A 21,577-nucleotide genomic window follows, 5' to 3' on the forward strand; every position below is an offset into this window, starting at 1 on the left:
TCTATATGTTTTCTTTTCTTTTTTTTTTTTTTTCTTTTTTTGGAGCTGAGGACCGAACCCAGCTATATGTTTTCAGTACAGTATTTACATATAATGAGTGATTGAACACTTATTATTAGCCAGCTTTGTGTTTGATGCCTTTGCCCAACTGGAGGCTAACATAAATGTTCTGGGCATGTCTCAGATAGGCTGGGCTAAGCTATAATGGTTTTCGTAGGCTTTATAATTTTTTTTTTCTCCCCGAGACAGGGTTTCTCTGTGTAGCTTTGCGCCTTTCCTGGGACTCACTTGGTAGCCCAGGGTGGCCTTGAACTCACAGAGATCCACCTGGCTCTGCCTCCCGAGTGCTAGGATTAAAGGCATGCGCCACCACCGCCTGGCTTGGCTTTATAATGGTTTTAAATGCATTGTTTTTGGAGATGTTTATGGGATTCACACATGCTAGGCACATGCTCTCTCCTACTCTACATCCTCAACCCCTTATGTGTATTACTTTATTTATTTGCCTCATGTATTTCATTACATTTATCTGTTTTGTGTGTGAAGAAGCTGTTGTGCCCATGTGGATATCAGATGACACCTGTGAGAACTGGTTAATCCCTTCTGCCACATGGGTTATGGAGACGAGACTCCGGCTGTCTGTCTTGGCAGCAGGTTCCATTACCTAGGCTGAGCCATCTCGCTAGGCTTTATTTGGATTTTTGCAACCAAGTCTGTTGCCTTATCTGACCTGGAACTCAGTATGTAGCCCTTCTGGTCTCAAATTCACAGCAGTCATCTTGTCTCATTGTGTCTCCAGTGCTGGTATTTCAAGAATGAACCACCAGACCTACCTTAAATGTATTTTATTATTTATATTTTCAACTAGAACATTAGGTCTACTGGGGCATAATGCCATTGTAAATTATGGGGCTTTGGTATCTGGAAGTTAGCCCTCTGAGGACTGAACTACATTTCACTTACTCTTAAGTGTGTCCTTTCATGTTTTAACCTTCCAGTAGCATCATGGTTTAAATCGTAAGTCTTTTCTTTTAGTAGCATGTACAGCATACATCTTCCCATCAGTCACCTAATGAAATGGTAGCATCAGAAGGAGGAATTGAATGACTAGTAAGATTCCTATCTGAGAACTTTCAAGAGGGTTGTTGCTGGAATGGTAACAACACTGGCAGATCTATTGGAACTAAAGATGGTAAGTCTGTGTGCCACTGTTTGATACAGTTCATCCCACTTGGATATTAGTCATCTTCTTATGATTAGCATATCAGATGTAATTCTTAAGATTTTATTGGAAAGCTGAAAATGTTCATTTATTAGAAGGAAGCTGCACGGAGGAGTGCATAGGTTCTTAGCAGCTAATTAATTTTTTTTTTCTTTTGAAGACAGGCCTTGAATTACTGATCCTCCTGTCTCAGCTTGTGAGTGCTGGGATTGCACGTCACCACACCGGGTTTAACAAACTGCTTAGAAAGAACATCTGTGTCCTTATGGGGCTTCTACTGAAGTACATTTTGTGATTAGTATTGTACACACACACTTACATCCATGTGGGCATTTAGAATTTTCTATGTATAAAACAAACAAACAAACAATGTCTGGTAAATAGGTGCTCATTTAAATGGGAAACCCCCAATTTAGAAGGCCTTTGCAAGAACTTCAATCTCAACTAAAAGAAAGTTAAAACTGTATGGAAATATTGGACTGTGTCTTTGTATTTCTTGGCAAGATGAATGAAAGCACATATTTGTCTTCAGTTAGATTTTATTCATGGGACTGCTCATGTGGTTGTGAACCGAAGTGGATTAACCTCTTGGTATGTAAGTCCTGCCTTACAGAGCTATGGTGAAGTATGTGTTGTTTCGGGACCATGGTGTTCAGCCCGGATCTGTTGTTCTCACATGCCTTATGTTGCAATTCCTGAGCTTATTGTTACACCTACTGTTACTAATGGTGAAGTTTTTAGTATTGATGTTGATAGTTTTTTTTTTTTAAAGCAAAAACTCATGTATTTTAAAATTTTCAAACTTATGTGAAGGGATTATGAAGTTTAGGAGGAATATTAAACAACAAAAAGGTGTTCAAATTGCCACATCGATTCTTCCCATCAGTGTAGTTTCTTCCAACCCTATTTACCCAAAGCACTGATTCTGGTGTGGAAAGCTGTGGGTTAACCGTTAACGGATTCTATTCAACGATGAACAAGAGGAGGAAAACGAATCCTCCCACAGTAAAGCTTAAAAATCTAATGGTCAACTTTAAGACAACAATTGGCTAGAGGAAATTACATATAAAGCTACACATCCAAAATGTTCAGTTCTTTAAAGACAGTGTGGGTGGCTCTGAAAAGAGCCTTTACTAAGTTTTGTTTTACATGACTTATTTTCCCTTGGCCTTGCGGTGGCTCTCAGTCTTCATGGGCAGCAGCCTGGATGTTGGTCAGGATGCCGACCTGCGCAATGGTCAAGCGCGGCCCAGCAGCTTGTTGAGCTCCTCCTCCTCATTGTGGATGGTCTGCTGCAGGTGGCGTGGGATGATGCTTCTTGTTGTCATGGGCCCATGTTGTCAGCCAGCTCCAGGATCTTGGCCTTCAGGTACTCCAGCACGGCTTCCAGGTACACCCGGGCAGTGGTGCTCACCCGCTCCGTGTAGTCGCCCTTGCGGAGGAGCCGGTGCACGTGGCCCACAGGGAACAGCAGGCCGGCCCAGGAGGAACGGGTCTTGGCCTTGGCACGAGCCTTGCTGCCCTGCTTGCCGTGTCCAGACATCCTCGAGACCAAACAGCCGTTAACCAATGTTGATAGTTTTTTTTATTAAGGATGATGATGATGATGCTACTTACTCTTCTCTGACTGAAAGAGAAGGGAAGCAAACAGCCCTTCCATGCTTTTGTTGACTCTGAGACCTATTTCTGGTAGTTCATAGACAGCTTTGCTTCCCACATTCATAATTGGATTGGGAGAAAGCTGATGCTCACAGCTTGGAGGCCTCCTAGTTGGGCAGAGTTGGAAGATTGGAGGTGAAAAGTATTAGAAATTCCACTTGCTTCTCTAGCAGGTGGGTGATGATAACTGGGATGTTTGTAGATGAACCAACCAAGCAGGTACAGTATCTAAGCTCTGGTTACTGAAGTGAGATCTTGGTTGGTTGGCCATTGGGTGTATATCCTTCAGGGCGGTAGTGCAGTTTGGGGTAGGAAGGAGCATGATGTCCAGTTCTTATCCATCATGGTGTGTATGGTACCCACAGCAGTCGAAACCTGGGTCTGTGCAGGCTCTTCATGACTAACAAGCCAACAAGGACCTCTACTCCATGTCATAGTTCCCCTCTCACTCTCCCAGGATATCTCGAAGGCCCTTCATTCCCGAGGGGGTCTATGTCCTGTTTTAATTCCTTCCTCCAGAGAGGGATCCCTGATGCAAACAGTCAATCTGCTTTCTGCTGCCTGGACACAACAGAAAGGCTAGTGGTTGGGAAGGTGGATGGAAAGACCCATGGTAGAAACTGGGAGCTATTCTCATGTGCTTTTCATTTGTACAGCCACCAAGTTTAATTTGCCCAAATTGAGAAGAGAGGAAGTGAGTTGTTAGTTTGATAATGCAACGGGCAATGTGGATTTAAGAATAACAAGTCACTGGCAGGGAAGGGAGGAGCCAACTCAACTGAGGGACCAGTTGAGATGCGGAGTGAGAGGCCTTTTCCATGTTAGTCTTATACCTGTTGCTATAACGTAAGAAGAGTTAACTAGGAACTTGCTATCTCACTTTCTATAGATTATGAAATAAGATAGAAATCTACCATGAGGGGGCCTGGAGAGATGGCTCAGGGGTTAAAAGCACTGGCTGCTCTTCCAGAGGTCCTGAGTTCAATTCCCAGCAACTACATGATGGCTTACAACCATCTGTAATGAGATCTGGAGTCCTCCTCTGGTGTACAGGCATACTATATATGTGATAAATAAATATATCTTAAAAAAAAGAAATCTGCCATGAGAAGGATCCAGGAGATGATAATCAGATAAGTGAGTCAATTAGAACCTGGCTAACTCAGCTAATTATGTTCTTAATTGTTGTCAGTATGTAACTGAAATATAATAAAATGGACAAACTTATATTGGACCACAATACAAGTTACCAACATCAGGAATGAAAAGAGGTATCACTACAGATCAGCAGACATTGAGGATAAGGCATAGTTTTTAGTCTGTTCAGGTTTAACAAAATGGCTATAATCTAGGTAATTTGTAAACAATAGAAATTATAATTCTCGAGGCTGGGAATTCCAAGATGAAGCCATCAGTAGGTTCAGCCATAATACCATGACAGTCTGTTCCTTAAAAACAGTGCCTTCTTGCTGTGTCCACACTGTGGAAGAAGCCAGCAAGCTCCCGAAATCTGTATAAAGGTACTAACCCTGTCCATACAGCAGAGCCCTCCCAATTCACTATGAAGTCTCTACTACCTGGGTACTAATACCAAAGAGAGTACAAGAAAACTATAAACTAATATGCCTTATGATTATACACACATCAATCTGTTTTTGTTTATTTGTGAACTTACACAAACTTTTTCTAAAACTTACGTGGCAAAGCATATGTATAATGGAACAGAATGAAGGCAGGAATAGATACTTCCAACATTCTCAAAACTATTACTAAGAGCTGGGTGGTGGTGGTGGTGGCGGCGGCGGCGGCGGCGGCGGCGCGGCGGCGGCGGCGGCGCACGCCTTTAATCCCAGCACTTGGGAGGCAGAGGCAGGCAGATCTCTGTGAGTTCAAGGCCTGGGCTACAGAGTGAATTCCAGGAAAGGCACAAAGCTACACAGAAAAACTCTGTCTCCAAAAACGAAAAATCAACCAACCAAACAAAAAAAAACTATTACTACATAAAAGCTTGCAGTAGGGGCTGGAGAGATGGCTCAGGGGTTAAGAGCACTGGATGCTCTCCCAGAGGTCCTGAGTTCAATTCCCAGCAACCACATGGTGGCTCACAACCGTCTGTAATGACATCTGGTGCCCTTTTCTGCCCTATAGGGATACATGCAGGCAGAACTCTGTATACGTAATAAATAAATCTTAAAAAAAAAAAAAAAAACTTGCGGTAGATGAGAACAATGCAGACTAACAGAGAAGTTCATTCTCACAGTGCAAGATTGGCTCTGGATTTGGAAGTTATTATTATCTATCCTATCCACAGACTTTATCGTTATACACAGAAAGCACTTAACAAAACTTCTCCATGATGTTATGAGTAAAAGGGTAATTCTTTACTTAGAAAGGGCATATGTAAACAACTTAGCATAATTGATGGTGAAGATTCATTTCTGTCTCCTGTTATCACCATCACTGAATATTACACTGGAAACTCCAAGTAATTGTAACTAGGGAGAAAGAAAAATTAAATTCTCCAGAAATTTTTAGCAAGGTTGTTTTGTTTGTTTGTTTGGCTGGTTGGTCTGAGGGGGTTAGAAACAGTCTAACTTTGTAACCCAGGCTGACTGTTAACTCAAAATGCCACACCAGTCCCATGTCCTGGGCTAACAGGCATGTGCTACAATGTTTGGCCCACCAAGGTGGGTTGTTTGGTTTGTTTGTTTTGGTAAACTTAGATAAACTTACTTACAGTTTTTATGGTAAAGCATAAGGCTTCACTAAGACTATTTTGAAAAATAAAAAACAAGAGGATAAATGCTCCCTAGTGTTCTATTCTGTAGTTATAATGATCAGAAAAGTGTGGCACTGGAACAGAACTGAGGCAGGAATAAACCCACAAAGGAACTTCAAACAGATTTTTTTTTTTAAGATGCAAAAAGCTATTCAATGGAGATAGGCTAAACTTCTCAACAAATGGTGCTAGAGCAGTTTACATCTATCATATAAAATGCATTTGATTTTTGTCCCTGGTTTCTGGCATAGAGCTAAATCTTGGAGTTTCTTGGTAAGAGTGTCATTTGTTCATTAGGAACCCCTTTCAACCACACTTTATGTTGACAGAAGACTCAGGATAGAGTCCCTAGATTTCATCAGTAAAGGGCCTGGTCACTGGAGTATTAACAGATGAAAACTTGAAGTCCTTTCAGCTTAAAAACAGAAACAAACAAACAACACCCCTGTTGGTTGGGCAAGTGTGTATGCTGGTGGGGTGGTCTGCCATCTTTCTCACTCCCATTCATACCTTGACAACCATATTGATTTCATTGGGCTGTGCCTTCACAGTAAACCAGTTATCAGAGGTAAAGTGTGTTTCTGTGTTCTGTGAACTATTCTAGCAAATTGAGGGATGGGGACATAGCCTGGCAAAGTGTGAGTATTGGTGTTTAAGGTGGAATCAAGCCCTTGGTTTGTTTAACAGCATTGGTTCTGAATAGTGTCAGAACAGGATGGGAATATGGATACCTAGTTAGCTTTGGAGAGATGGTTGGTGCTGGGAAGGTGAGTAGTCATGGTTGGGGGGTGGGGATGAACTTCAATATAAATTTCACAATGTACAAAAATAACTCAAAGTTGATGATGACTTAAATAGAACAGGTAAAACTATAAAAAATTCAGGAAAAATATAGGAGCAAACATTCAAGGCTTAGGACTCAGCATAAAGTTGTTAAACTTGATACTAAGAACATGGTCCATAAAAGGATATATTCATGAATCACATATCTAATTTAAAATCCTTTGGTAAGGGCGTGGTAAGGACATTAGAAGCAATATACTGGGAGAAAGGGTTTGCAAACTCTTATAAGACAGTTTATAGGTAAAAATATATTGCTGGGCGGTGGTGGCACATGCCTTTAATCCCAGCACTCGGGAGGCAGAGGCAGGCAGATCTCTGTGAGTTCGAGGCCAGTCTGGGCTACCAAGTGAGTTCCAGGAAAGGCGCAAAGCTATACAGAGAAACCCTGTCTCGAAAAAACCAATATATATATATATATATATATATATATATATATATATATATATATATATATATAAAGATCTCTTGAAACTCAACATTCATTTAAAAACTAGAAAATTGGTGAGACACATGAACAGATACTTAAGAGGATATATGGATGGCAAATAACCCTGAAAATATGCTCAACCATATTGGCCATTAGGGAAATGGAAGGAAACTAAATCAGAATATCATCATACTCAGTACAGCTAGTTAAGACTGACAACCAACAAATACCGGCAAGATTGCAGGGAAAATGGATTCATACATACGCTGGTGGTAGGAGTGTAAAATGGCACAGCTCTACAAAAGGGTATGGCAGATTTCATTGGTTTGTTTTTAATATTAAGCATATGCTTACTTTAGGCAGAGCAACTGCATCATGGGCATCTATCTTCTTTCAAAAGTGAGTAATGTTCACACAAAAACCTGAACATGAATTTTCATAGCATTTTTTAAATATCAAAAGTTTGGAGGCAAGCCTAAAGCCCAACTGGTGAATGTTTAAACTTGTATATTGTAAAGAATTATGAATTGTAAAGAATAACGAGGAACAAACTATTTACACATATTAATGGATCTCAAAGGAATTACATACAGTGAAAGAGTTTGTCAAATGGCCATGCACTGTAGGTTTACATTTATATGAAATCTGTAGGGACAAATCTGCACTGAGGGACCGCACATCAGGGGTCATAGATGATGAGGGTGTGATTGTTAAAATGGAGGAGCGAACCATTCTGATTGTGATATAACTTAAAATTGTCAGAATGGAAAAAGAAATGAAATCTATTCAGTGCTAAGTTGTTCAGCTACACATATCAAAAACCATCCCAGACAACCAAAATGACATTCAGAAGCTCTGCTGTGGAAAGCAGCTTCCTTCCCATCTCTGCAGGAGTCTAGCCCCAACTTCTTTGGTTGCTCAGTGTAGCGATAGCAAGGATTTGGCAAGGTGTTTGAAATCAGTTTGCTGTCTGGAACTTTAACTGTTTTCACCCAGTCAGTGTCTCTGATCTCAGTGCCTTCGCTCCATCCCTGAATCCCTGCCTCAGAGTGTTTCTCCTACAGTGGGTATTTAACTCTTGTTTGCCCATACTGGGGTGCTACTTGTCTTTTGACTGCGCAGGATCTCGAGTCCCCAATTTGTGCTGGGTCCCCACTTTTGTGTCTGTAGGTGGTCTCATTTCAGTTCCTCTGTGTCTCATCTCTGGATTTCTGGACTCCGTCTCCACTGTCTTTGGGTCTCATGGAGCCGTGTATTTGTTTCTTAAGCGGGTATTTTCCGGTCTTAGTCTCCGCCTCTCAGGTTCTGGTGGTCCTAGACTTTTTTTTTCTTTCAGGTTTCCGTTTGTTTACTCCGTTGTCATGGCATCGGAAGTGACGCAGGCGCACGTGGCGGCGAAGCGGAGCCAGCCTTCCCTCTGATAGACTGGCGACGCTGTCGGAGCAGCTTGGCCCCGCCCAGGTCTGGCGAACCGCCCCGCGGCGTGCTGGGGGTCGCGGTTTCCGGCGCTGCAGGCCGCGCACGCGTACTGCGGTGGGCCGCCATCACCTCTCCGTGTTCGAGACTGCGCGAGCCCGTGGGGCTTCGCTGCGCAGCAGGTGGGTCGGGCCGCCCGGCGCTCTTGGTCGTGGGGCGGTAGGCGTTCGGCTAGTGTAGAGGGTCCGGCGGAGGAATGGACCTGCCTTGTGTGGGCTGGGCCGGGAGCAGAGACCTTGGGTCCCACCTTGGGAGTGTGGCCCCAGGTGCTGTGCCCTGGAAGGGATTGAAGCGCCAAGGCACTTGCATGGGGATGTGGCCTCGGGCACTGGTGCTTGATTTTGGGGCGGAGAGGTTAGGACTGATGGTTCCCACTTGTGGAAATGTGAAGTAGGCTTTAAGGCTTTTGGGTTGGGGGTGTGGCTCTGGAACGCTGTAGGCGAACTTAGCGACGCGAGGTGCAGGGTGTGGGGCGGGCATGGTGTGGGGCAGGATCGGGGGTGTGGTTCTAATGTGTACGTGGGAGTGCCACTTGTGGGATTGTGGCTCGGAAGTGCAGTTCGCTTGTGTTGGGTTGGGAAGGGCTATCTGGGGGACACGTGGGCTGGGCTAGGGTAAGGGGTGTGGTTTTTACATGTGCGGTGGACAGAGGGCGCAGTGCCACAGCTGCTTAGATGTAGATTAGGGTAGAGTCCACGGGACCCTTCAGGGTGGGAGACTGCAGCAGAGGAAGAGACGAGAGTGTGGGTGGAGGCCACTACGTGCAGGTTCTGGCAGGGATGGGAAGTCCACGGAGGGAAAGATGAAAGATGAGTATGTATAAAAGCCAGGGGAGGGCTTGGGGATCCCTGTTTGTCCTGGAGAGGCAGGATTGAAGGTGTCTGTAGGTACATCGGGCGGGAGGAGTACGGGAAAGCTGGGGGGGGTGGTCGGTTCCGGGAGAGAATCCACTAGACTGAGGGGCAACAACGGGCTTTCGAGTGCAGGGATCCTCTCTGTTAAGGGGACAGAGGACACTTCGGGGCCTCTGTCCAGGAGCTCCATTTACGACATAAAGGTACAGAGGGGTGTCTCTTAGGTGCTGTCCTGACCTGGAGGGTTTGAGGAGGAATAGAAAAGATTAGTTTTCCTAGTGTTACCTATGAAGGGACAGGTAAAGGGTGCTGAGGATTGGCTTTTACATAGAACAATTCTAAGGTCATAGAAGTCCTTCCTATCCTGTGTCCAGAGTCTACTTGTTAATGTTTTGTCCCTTTCCTTGCCTCTTGCCTTTTTTTTGGGGGGGGGGGCTTTTTGAGACAAGGTTTCTCTTTGTAACCGTCCTGGAACTCCCTGTGTAGACCAGTCTGGCCTCAAACTCACAGAGATCCACCTGCCTCTGCCTCCCAAGTGCTGGGATTAAAGGTGTGTGTGCCACCACCGCCAGGCGCCTCTTGCTTCGTATTCCACCACTGCCTCCATGCCCAATCCTCTCCTCTTAGACCTGTCTTATGTTGGTTTGTATCTCGGCCAGCTTGTTGGAGGTCACATTGGATGCTACAAGGTCATCCTTCCACATTCCAATAATGTCCTATGGAAGTTCCCTTTCCTGCTCTAGAGCCTGAACAGGGCCCCATATTTCAGTGAGCCCTGTTTCTCCTGATGTTTGGGTCTGTGATCTTGAGGCTTTTTAAAAAAACCCAGGCCAGTTTATTTAGGACATCTGTTTGACTCTGTGTGACCTTATATGAAAATATAAAATATATTCTTGGCAGGGGTCACAGAAAGCAACTATTTTAATAATGATCCCTTGTGTGCACTTTCATACTCTTTTAAAGGTACAGAGGTGAGTAGTCACCATCAAGACAACCTCAAGGACTTACACTATTATCCAAGGCCTTACATTAGCTACCTTTGTTCTAAGAGAATGTTTTTAAATTTGAGGTAGGGAGGAAACCCAAAGTTTAGCAGGTTTTTTTTTTTTTTTTTTTTGGTTTTTCGAGACAGGGTTTCTCTGTGTAGCTTTGCGCCTTTCCTGGAGCTCACTTGGTAGCCCAGGCTGGCCTCGAACTCACAGAGATCCGCCTGGCTCTGCCTCCCGAGTGCTGGGTTTAAAGGCGTGCGCCACCACCGCCCGGCATTTAGCAGGTTTTTAAAACCAGAAATTTATTTTTAAAGTAGTTGAACTTGACAAGAAGAATCATTAGAATATTAAGTGGTTGAAACACAGGTTTTTAAAAAAATGGCAGGATGAGTGACAAGAAAATGCAGATAGGGATGGATGATGACAAGATGGAGCCAGACAGAGCTCTTACCTGACACCTGTAAGGAAAGCAGGCAGTTTACCCACTCTCAGAGATAAAGAAGTTATAAGAAAATGCTAAGCTGTATTGGGTGGGTGTTGTGATCTTAGTATCCCCAGTGTAGATAAAGGAATGGGTGCTGCCATTGTAGGTGGTAGGGGTGAGGCTGTCCCTATAGCTGGGGCATTCTTTTTCTCCATTTATCCTTCAAATAGGTCCTAAACTTGATCCCAGATAGATGGGTATGAGATTCTTATTGGCCATTAGGCATATATAACATACCCTTCAACAAAGAAATGCATTTTATAAAAGGCATAGTGAACAAATACATAAGCCCAAACTGCTGGGCCCATAGTGGCCTGTGCATAAACAAGCCTGCTCTTCTAGCTCAGATTTCAGTGTGGGAGACAGACAGCATGCCGATATAAAGTAGTGTGAAGTGGTATGGTCAAGTGTGTGTGAGAGGACATGCAGGGCATATGGACTTTGAGGAACCACTTCAGAATCCAGCCCTGTAAGAAGTGAGAATGGTGCTTGTAGGGTAAGCTGGATTAGGTAGGGAGACAGTGGTCATGTTGTTGATGGTGTTAGCTATGGTCATGGACAGATTTTATTTTGAAACCCTCAAAATTGTTTGTAGAAGAAAAAATGCTTTCTTTGTGTGTGTGTGTGTGTGTGTGTGTGTGTGTGTGTTTTAGGTTTCTTTACTTTATGTATGGCAGTGTTTTGCCTTCATGTCTGTGGCACATGCATGCCTGGTGTCCTCAGAGGTCAGAAGAAGGCATCAGGTGCCCCAGAACTATGATTACAGATGGTTGTGAGCCACCATGTAGGTGCTGGGAATCCAGCCTGGGTCCTCTGCAAGAGCAACAAGTGCTCTTAACTACTGAGCCATCTCCCCAGCTCTGAGTTTTAATTGTTTTCATGGGAAGAACAATGCTGTACCTAGACCTTTTTGTTTTGGAGAACTAAAGTCCTAATAATACATACTTAGATGTTAAACTGACATTGTATTTTGGGGATAAATCCAGTCTGTTGTGATGTGACCTACATCATATATACAATATACTTAATAAGAATGAATTTACTGATATTGTATGGTATCTTCATCTAGGTTTATAATTGAAAATTGTCCTGAAAATTTTCATATTCATGATAAAAAAATCCTATTATTATCATCTTATATAAAGTTGCCCTTCCTTATTCTTACTTTAATTTTTATCTGTATAAGTAAAAAGCTGGAATTCCACTGACAGTAGTGAGCAGATTGCTTAGAAATAATTCTGTATGAGACCTGGGTACATGGTTGTGCTCAGACACCTTCCTTCATTCTCCTTTGCCTGAGTGTGCCATGGCTGAGGTCTCACTATGTGGGCATTTGTTTTGTTGATATCCCCTGTCTTTCCTCAGGTCCTGGTATTGCTGACCTCTCCTGGATACCTCGTTATCCTTGCTCTCTTTGCTGAGTTCTTGGCTAGATATAGTTGCATTTCTGTGGAGGCCTGGGAAGATGCTGCCTTTGGAGAGGGCACTAGCCTCCCCCAGAAGCTCCCTACCCCACCCAGAACCACCTACTTTGCAGTCAGAAGATAGATCCCAACAGGAAGAGCCCAGCCAGCAGGAAGAACCCAACGAGAGGGAAGTACTCATTAAGCAACAAGAACCAAGCCAGCAGGAGGAACCCAGGAGGCAGGATGAACCCATCCAGGAAGAAGAACCCATTCAGCTGCTGGAATCTAGTCAGAGGGATGAGCCCAACCAGGGAGAGGAATCCAGTGAGCAGGATAATCCTCCCAACCAGAGGGAAGAACTCAGTGAGCAGCAAGAATCCAGTCAGCGGGATGAGCTTAGTCAGGAGGAAGAACCTGGCCAGAAGGATGTACCCATGCAGCAGGAAGAACCTATGCAGCAGGATGAGCCTCACCAGTGGGAAGAACCCATGCAGCAAGATGAACCCATCCAGCAAGATGAACCCATGCAGCAGGAGGAGCCCATGCAGCAGGAAGAGCCCATGCAGCAGGAAGAGCCCATTCAGAACAAACCCATCCAACAGGAAGAACTCATCTACCAGGAGTCAGTTCAGCAGGATAAGCCCACCCAACAGGAAAAACTCATCCAGCAGGGGGAACTTCTTCAACAGGAAGAACTCATTCAGCAGGAGGAACTCATCCAACAGGAAGAACTTATCCAGCAAGAGCCAATTCAGCAGGATAAGCCTACCCAACAGGAAGAACTGAACCAGCAGGAGGGATCCGTTCAGCAGGATAAGTCCATCCAACAGAAAGAACTCATCCACCAGGAGGAGCCCATCCAACAGGATGCTTCCATCCAACAGGAATTCATCCACCAGGAGGAGCCCATCCAACAGGGTGCTTCCATCCAACAGGAACTTATCCACCAGGAGGAGCCCATCCAACAGGATGTTTCCATCCAACAGGATGCTTCCATCCAACAGGAACTTAACCAGCAGGAGGAGCCCATTCAGCAGGAACTGATCCAGCAGGAGTCTATTCAGCAGGAGGAGCCCATTCAGCATGATGCTTCCATCCAACAGGAACTCATCCAGCAGGAGGAACCCATTCAGCAGGAACTGATCCAGCAAGAGTCTATTCAGCAGGATAAGTCCATCCAAAAGGAAGAATTCATTCAGCAGGAGGAGCCCATTCAGCATGATGCTTCCATCCAACAGGAACTCATCCAGCTGGAGGAGCCCATTCAGCAGGAACTGATCCAGCAAGAGTCTATTCAGCAGGATAAGTCCATCCAAATGGAAGAATTCATTCAGCAAGAGAAGCCCATCCAGCAGGTAGGGCCCAGCAAACAGGAGGAACCCAGCCAACAGGAAGAACCTAGCCAACAGGAAGAACCCAGCCAACAGGAAGAACCTAGTCAGCAGGAAGAATCCAGCCAACAGGAAGAGCCTAGCCAAAAGGCCAGCAAACAGAAGGAAATAGAAACCATCACTGAGAGATCTGCTGCTGATCTTGAGTTTTCCCGCTTGCGCTTTCGGGAGTTTGTCTACCAGGAGGCAGCTGGGCCTCACCAGACTCTGGCCAGACTTCATGAGCTATGCCGCCAGTGGCTGCGGCCCGAGGCCTGCTCCAAAGAGCAGATCCTGGAGCTGCTGGTTCTGGAGCAGTTCCTGGGCATCTTGCCAGACAGGGTTCGTCCCTGGGTGGTAGCCCAGTATCCTGAGAACTGCAAGAAGGCTGCCTCCCTGGTGGAGGGTCTCTCTGACATCCTGGAGGAGCCAGGTGAGGCTGCCACCCTAGAAGAAAGCATGCCTTAGAGGAGACGGGCAGGAGGTCCTGGAAGTATTGGAATCTGCAACATAGAGTTCAGACCCCAGCCGTGGCTTTCCTGAGAGTGTAGTCACCCCATGTGTTAAGGGGCACAGAAACAACCGTCCCTGAGCTGGTAAGGGAGCTCCTTAGTCACCAGGGATCTGAGCCCCCACCTCTCTGTCCTGTGGCATCTCCATCAGGCTTGCCTCATGGACTAGGACAGCTGTCTTGGGTTCCTGCCCTCACATTTGCTTTCCAGATGTTAGGAAGGAGGGGAAATGGAGGGCAATCAAAGGCAGGTACCAGGCTCTTAAAAACTAGGTAAATATTCTGGGTGCATTGGTAGCTGGAGGTTTCCTCCATGTCTAAGGGTGGGGCCTGAGATATGGGTGGCGATGGTGTCCGGAAGCCTAGGGTTTGTTTGGGTCATACCTTGGGTCCATACCTGGCCCACCGTGGTGGATTTGCTGTATGGTTGTTACATGTGTCTCAGCCTATTGGAGTCACTATTGCCTTGGTTGTACACAGGAATGATGTTGTGTTCTCCGGGTGGGTCATCATCTTCATTCAGTGAGGGAGACTGTGAGAGGTGTCCTGAGCCCTTGCTGTTACCACGTGGGTTGTTGAGTCCCAGCAGAAACCTAAGACCTAGGGACATCCTTGTACGCCGTGATACTTGTAAGTAGCAGCAGTCCTCTAGCCTCGACTGGCCTTCATTGAGGTGATGGAAGGGGGTCTGTGGTTGTGGAAGGGAGGATGTGGTAGAGGCAGCATGAAAGCCAGGGGGAGATCAGGTAGCAAGGCATGGATGTCTACTGTAGTTGGGACTTGTTTCTGTAGGTCATTGCATATGGTAGATGTGTTATTTTTTATTTTTTGCTCAATTTGTCTTGCAAATTTTGTCAGCCTTATATGGTTATCAACCAAGAAATAATTTCATTGTAGATACAATTCAATGACAGCATAGGAGGGTGCCCACTAGCAGCATGAGGCTCTGAGTTAAAACCTCAGTACTGCCATCTTGGAGGATGTCCTGTCATGTCTTTCTCCATTATCACACTTGTACAGAAGGTCTGTAGGGCCATGGTGTACTTGTGCCCTCTCATTTATTCTTCAAATAGGGCAGCTGTGGTCAAACTTTTGGCTCCTCAGCTGTTCAGCATTCCATATACTCAGCCTTTCTGTTTTGCATTTTATTTTATTTTTTGGTTTTTCGAGACAGGGTTTCTCTGTGTAGCTTTGCGCCTCTCCTGGGACTCACTTGGTAGTCCAGGCTGGCCTCGAACTCACAGAGATCCGCCTGGCTCTGCCTCCCGAGTGCTGGGATTAAAGGTGTGTGCCACCACCGTCCGGTTCTGTTTTGCATTTTAAAAATGGGCTACAGTAGCATGGCCTTACTGTGGGCACTCTAGCATGTGTGGCATGGTTTTCTAACAACCACTGGATGGAGGGCATGTACACTTTAACATTCATGTGATTATCCAAAATCTTTGTGATACATTTAAAGCCAGCATAGGAGGGTGCCCACTTGCCCTGTGTTGTTTAACATTTCTACCAAACTAGTTGGCACAAAAAAAGTCCTTCGTGATGTGAATTGGCATTTCTAGGGTCATTGATGAGCTTCAATGTCTGTTTTTGTTTTTTTCTTCAAGACAGGGTTTCTCTGTGTAGCCCTGGTTGCTCTGGCACTCACTCTGTAGATCAGGCTGGCCTCAAACTCAAGAGATCTTCCCGCCTCTATCTCCTGAGTGCTGGGATTAAAGGTGTCCGCCGCTGCCACCACCACCCGGCTGTCTCTATTTTTTATTCTTGTGTCCACCCTGCTCTGTCAATTGCAGACAAGTGCAGTGTTCACTGAGCTTTGGGACCTGTGACATGTACAGGGGGACGCCTTTCTACATTTGTCTTGGGGCCTATGTGGGAGGCAGTGGGATATGCTTAGTTTGGAGATACACAGCCACTGAAAACTTGTCTCCTCAGCCCCCCTTCTTCCAGCCTGGCCTACTCTGGAATCGGTGCATACAGAGGGAGAAAAGAATGAAGAAGCCAACCCTGCCACAGCTGAGACAAAGGTGGGTAAAGGAGCCACTGCTGGCCTTGGGAGGCTGATCTCGTCAGGCCACTCACATGGATTTTCCCTTCTGACTGTTGTTCCTCTCAGTATTAATACTCCATCACAGCAAAGGATTAGGAACCCATACATCTATAATGCTTTGGCTAAGAAAGCTGCCCTTTTGGAAACTCAAGGGTAGAACCTAAGGAAGGGCATTGCTTCAGTATAACTTGGGTTGGGTCAGAGCTACTGTTTGAGAAGTCATTATCATTTTCACAGGAGCTTCTACAGTCAGAATGGGACCACCTGGACCCCAGAGAGGATAACCTGACGAGTTACAGCAAGCTTCTCCTGTGGGGTAAGACCCACCTCCCACTGGCTCATGTTCCACCCTGCATCTTCCAGAACTGTTGGCATGGAAGATTCCGACCCTGTCCCAGGAACTGTAGTTGGGATACCAAGGGTGATTCAAGTTGTTTGGAGCAGAACATGTTTTTGAATTAGATTTTGTTTGCCAAGTTTTCCACTTGTCCTGTTCTACACTTTTGAGTTCTATCTGGACTCAGGGGCTTTGTTTGCAGCTTTGGCCTATGAGAACTGAAGTGTTTAGATCCAGAAAGGCCTCATGGCTCCAACACTAGCATTCCCACCTTGTTGGTGCAGAGCTGTGCCTGTGGAATGATCTTTTACTGAAGTTCTTCATAGGGAGGCTCATATGTAGACTCTTGAGGCCTTTTTTTAGTTCTAATTCTGTATTTTAGTTTTATTAGTACTGAGGGTTGATCCAAGATCTCACAAATGCTTGGCATGTGCCCTGCTACTGAGCTCCATTTTATGCTATGTGTTCAACTTCGCTCTCTGTACATTCCCCATTTCCTACCTGCTCATAGGCAGCCTCTAGCCTCACATAAGATCTTCTTCTTTGCCTCTGCTACCTTAGTTAGAAACCTCAGCTTTCCAGGGGCTCTGACTAGAGGTTAGCTTTGGTGGTGGTGGTGGTGGTGGTGGGGCTGTGGGTGGGTGGATGGATAGGAATTGTCCTAATACAGAGAAAAAGGTAGTTGCAGTCTGGGTTCCAGAGACCCAGTAGGACATGAAGCCTCTTAGCTTTCTTTGTGCTTCCTCTACTTTTTTTCTCTCTAAACCTTAGGGTGTCAGTTTTTCCAGGCTGGTCCATCCTCCACGCTGGAGACAGAGGAACCAGAGGAACCTTGTGCGGTGGAAGAACTGCCAGGAGGCAGCCTCCCAGGTGAAGTCAAATTAGGTAGTTATAGATAGGGCCTAGTGGAGGCATAAAGGGTACAACTTTCTTTTAAGACTGATGGGGCTCCTCACACTTTGATTAGCCTCAGCAGAGACTCTAGCTTTGACTGTGTTCATTTTTCTATCCACTGTGTCGGGACAAAATACCATTTCATTATTTCTTGCTGCACAATGAATTCCTCTAAAACATGTCACCCAAAAGACTATACATTTGTGATCTGTCAACTGACTGAGCTCAACTAGCCCTTCTACTCCATTTTGGTGATGCTGAGGGTCACACACAAAGCCACTGCCATCCAGAGGCCTATCTAGGGCTCAGATGTCCCAATGGTCTCCCACAATCTGGATGACACTGGCTCTCTCCATGGAGCTCAGTTGAGGCTGTGGACCTTAGTTTTTCTTGTTACCTCTCCAAAGGGCTGGTTTTGGCTTTCTCACAGATGCTGCTGGGTTTCATGGGGAGAATCCCAGAGGGTAAGCACATATCACACTTCTGCATGTTACACATGCATGCCACTGTTCCATTGGCCATGGTTGACTCCAGGGCCAAGCCAGATACTATGGTGGTTCATTGAGGGCCATGGGTATAACTGGACGGCTTACCAAGACTCATTTGGTACTTACTGGTCACAGACATGTCCCCTGAACCCTCTCATAGTTCTTTGTACCCTCCGTTGCCAAGTCACCTCAGTCAGAATAGCGCTTCAGATCTTAATTCACCACAGCAGGAAGGAGGCTCCTCCTCACCATTTGAATTTCTGAACAGAATAGGGTCATGTGGCCACCTTGACCTCCAAACACCCTAGGAGTAATGCTCAGTAGTGAGCTCAGCAGACATTCAGACTGTTAAAGAAGGGCATGCAGATTGGGAGGGGGAAGAACAGATAATGGGTCTTGTGAGGTTTGTGATACTAAACTTAGCTGCTGTGTGATGTCTGAGTTGTAAAGATGGTTAGGCTGTGCATGTCACTGTTCTTACCCGATGTTATTTAACCTACGCTCAGCCCTTTGGGCTTCACATTTTATTTATTGTCTTGATTTCAGCTCAAGTCAGTTTCTGTCTCAGAGCCTGGGAAATAGGACTGCTCACATTTTGACTTTGTTTCAGATAGCACCGGGCAGCAGGAAAGCAAAGGAAATGTGTTCGAGGAAGTCTCCATGGGGAAGACAGTGATGGAGAGGCTTTCGAGGGATGTTCCTGTTAGTTCTTCAATAGATACTGCCCAGGAGATGGAACAGCAACCTCAGAAGGCTCTGGATGCTGAGGATGAGGATTCAAGTCCTGCCAGTCCCCAGACGCAATCAGTCATCCAGCAGTCAGCCCAGGACAAGGATACCCCACATCAAGGCACTGGGACAAAGAGGCCTCATCCAGATGATGAGGATGAAGAGGAACCTGAGTGTCCTTCCAGCTCCAGCAGCTACAAAGTGCCATCTGATGCCGGGAAGGTACTTCATGTGTATGGCCATGATTCTGGGCAGGATCCAGGAACTTCTGCTGCGGGATGTCCTGCAGCTGATGAGTTTAATGCATCCCAAGGGAAGCCCTACACATGTAGTGAATGTGGGGAGGCCTTTGCATGGATCTTGAACCTTCTGGAGCATCACAAGAGCCACAGCACTGAGACATGCTAGGTGAGCCAGGACTGCCAGGAACCCTTCCTGTTCAGCTTGGCTGTGGTCAAGCACTACAAGAGTCACATACAAAAAATGAAAAGCCACACCCAGAGCCCCTGTCTGCCACAAACAAAGCTTGAGAGGATTGACAGTTCCTAGTGTGGTGGTTTTCCCTATACAACCTCAGGTGTAAGGATGAGCAACTCTGCTGTGAGTATCCTGTGGCATGACAGTGATCTTAAGCATGAGTGATCTTAAGGCTCATGTGTGATAGTGGCTTCCTGTGATATCTATGGGCATATCTGTATTTACTTTCTGGATGCTAATGTGCTGAAAGCAACTGGAAATGGGCATGACCACAAGAAGCCCTCATCTTAGAAATACACCTTAGGCTATGTCCTAAGCCATCAGCTGTGAGGAAAAACTCCTTTTCTGCAGTCTCTTATTACCACACTCACTCTGGTCATTTGACATGGTACAAAGTGTTGAGTTGCCTTAAAGTATTTGATCTGTTAGCGCTTTCTTGAGCCCTCCTTGCCTCAGTTGCTTCTCCTTGAGCTCCCTGTTTGTTCACACATAATTCTTGCCATCTGTTTGGCCTTTCTGTAAATATGTGATGTCAGGTTTACTTCTGAATCCTCAAGAACAAAAACTGTGAGTTCAAGCCACATGTCTCTTCATATATGGAGTCACTTACAGAGATCACAAAAAAATGCTGATTTTGAACTCTGGGTTTCAGCCCATTAGTGAATTGTGAAATCCAGTTAGTGGATGGCCACTGGCATTACAAAGCAATGAAATAGAATAAAGTAGGTCATAATGCATCATGCAGTAAAGGCAAGTATTGTTTTGTGAAACTTCTCAGCTGTGTTATCTGAGACTTGGCTATCATGTTAAATGTATTTATTGGGGGGTAATGGTCAAAACAGGTTTAAAAATACTAACAAAGGTTGAAGAAATGATCTGTATCTGAGCTAAGAGAACCAAATGGCCTACATAGGTGATCTTGTGGTTTTGCTTTAATTTCAGATTACAGCATTGTTTCTGTTGCCTTACCATAAATTTAATTGCCCTGCAGATACAGAAAGGTGTCTCTTTCTGTCAATGTTTGAAGAGGCAATCTGTGTAACCCCAAATCAGAGGCTTACCATAATAAAGTATTTATTTATTCATTCATTTTATAGTTCCTTGTTTTGTAAATGTGGAGCTGCTTCCTTGGGTGTTAGTGACAGAGACATTCTCCTCCATGCAGTGAGTCTGAGATCCAGATACCATCCCTGCTATAGCTTTCTTTATATGTGATTCTTGGAACATGTGGAAAAAAGCCTGTTCCCTTTACTTGGGAGAAGACTCAAATCACTTTCACTCACAAAGCCTTAGAGCAGTGGTTCTCAGTCTGTGGGTTATGAGCTCTTTGGGGGTCACATATCAGATATCCTATACATACATTTACATTACAATTCGTAACAGTAGCAAAATTAGTTATGAAGTAGCAACAAAATAATTTTATGGTTGGGAGTCACTATAACATGAGGAACTGTAGGAAAGGGTAGCAGTGTTAGGGAGGTTGAGGACCGCTGCCTTAAAGAGAACTGATCAGATGGCCTCATCACCTGTATAAGGATCCTTGCACTGCCTATTTGGGTGCTTCCCTCTGCAGTATACATTTTTTTTTTCAGGTAGATTTAAGTCCAAGAGCCCATTAAGCCACTTAAACTGGTCTTTCCTACACATCTATCTGTAGCCACTCAACGAAGAAGCAGGGAAAGGATGAGTCATTTAACAAAGGAGGTCAGAACAGCTGAACAAAGGACCAGAATTGCTGTGTCCAGTAAGGTGGGTACATGTGTCTGGTTAGCACCTGAAATGTAGCTCCAATGAACTGATGGGCTGCAAGTGACGAGCACATTAGATTTCAAAGATAGTTTTGTATGTTTGTATGTTGGAATGGTAACATGGAGCATAAAGGGGTAAACATTAAAGTAACTACACCTGCTTTTTGAGGAGTTTTGTGGTTACACAGGTTTGGATTTTTGCTTTTTTTTTGTGGTGGTTTTTTGAGATAGGGTCTTACAGCTCAACCTTGCCTCAAATTTGCAAAGTAACTGAGGATGACCTTGAATTTCTGAATTTCTGATCCTCCTGTCTTGATCTCCCAAGTGCTAGGATTATACAACAACAACTAGTTTTGATATTTAAAGTAAATTTTATATTTTTGAGGCAGTCTCTTGCTATATATAGCTCATGGTGGCCTTGATTTTGTGATTCTCCTGCCTTTGCTTTGTTGGTGCATTGATTATAGATGTTTATTAAATGCCAGCCCTTAAGACAGGTGTGTATAGGTGTGTGTGTATGTGTAGTTACATTTAGAACAACTTAAGCTAGCATACAGAATAATGGGTTTTACTGCAACATCTTCACTCATATGTATCATGCGTAGCTCAGTTTTTTGTTTTTTTTTTTTCCTGTTTGGAAGATCAAATCCTGGGCCTTGTGGTAGATGCTAGGCAAGCACCCTTGCACACCACTGAGCTACATTTCCAACCCTTACAGGGTCTCAAAAACTGTATAACCCAAGCTGGCCTTAAATGTAGCAATACTCCAGTCTCAGCTTCCTTAATGCTGGAATTACAGGTGTCACCACCTCCTACGTTGAAAACTTTGAATTCTGT

The 21,577-nt window shown here is 45.0% G+C and overlaps 1 protein-coding gene and 1 pseudogene across 2 annotated transcripts; one reads left to right on the top strand and one right to left on the bottom strand.

Annotated features, from left to right (window-relative positions):
- Positions 1-327: 327 nt before the first annotated feature.
- On the bottom strand, positions 328-3,847 carry LOC114703896 (annotated as a pseudogene).
- A 4,583-nt stretch (positions 3,848-8,430) lies between these two features.
- On the top strand, positions 8,431-20,081 carry Zscan18 (zinc finger and SCAN domain containing 18). Of its 2 annotated transcripts, XM_028884861.2 has the most exons (7): positions 8,431-8,528; positions 12,099-13,942; positions 14,501-14,650; positions 15,953-16,044; positions 16,305-16,383; positions 17,176-17,274; positions 18,397-20,081. In XM_028884861.2, the coding sequence occupies exons 2-7, from the start codon at positions 12,199-12,201 to the stop codon at positions 18,921-18,923; spliced, it is 2,691 nt and encodes an 896-aa protein (XP_028740694.1). In that variant the 5' UTR covers positions 8,431-8,528; positions 12,099-12,198; the 3' UTR covers positions 18,924-20,081. The 2 variants fall into 2 exon arrangements, with proteins under 2 accessions (XP_028740694.1, XP_028740693.1); XM_028884860.2 differs by lacking the exon at positions 8,431-8,528 and having other exon boundaries at positions 11,547-13,942.
- The last annotated feature ends 1,496 nt before the right edge of the window (positions 20,082-21,577 follow it).

This window comes from Peromyscus leucopus, chromosome 1 (assembly GCF_004664715.2).
Source record: "Peromyscus leucopus breed LL Stock chromosome 1, UCI_PerLeu_2.1, whole genome shotgun sequence".
NCBI lineage: Eukaryota > Metazoa > Chordata > Mammalia > Rodentia > Cricetidae > Peromyscus > Peromyscus leucopus.

Bases quoted from the DNA above. Each gene is read 5' to 3' on its own strand.
- Zscan18 (XM_028884861.2), top strand. From the start codon at position 12,199: ATGCTGCCTTTGGAGAGGGCACTAGCCTCCCCCAGAAGCTCCCTACCC. The intron at 13,943-14,500 runs GTGAGGCTGCCA...GGTTGTACACAG, and splicing joins TGACATCCTGGAGGAGCCAG to GAATGATGTTGTGTTCTCCG. The intron at 16,045-16,304 runs GTGGGTAAAGGA...TCATTTTCACAG, and splicing joins CTGCCACAGCTGAGACAAAG to GAGCTTCTACAGTCAGAATG.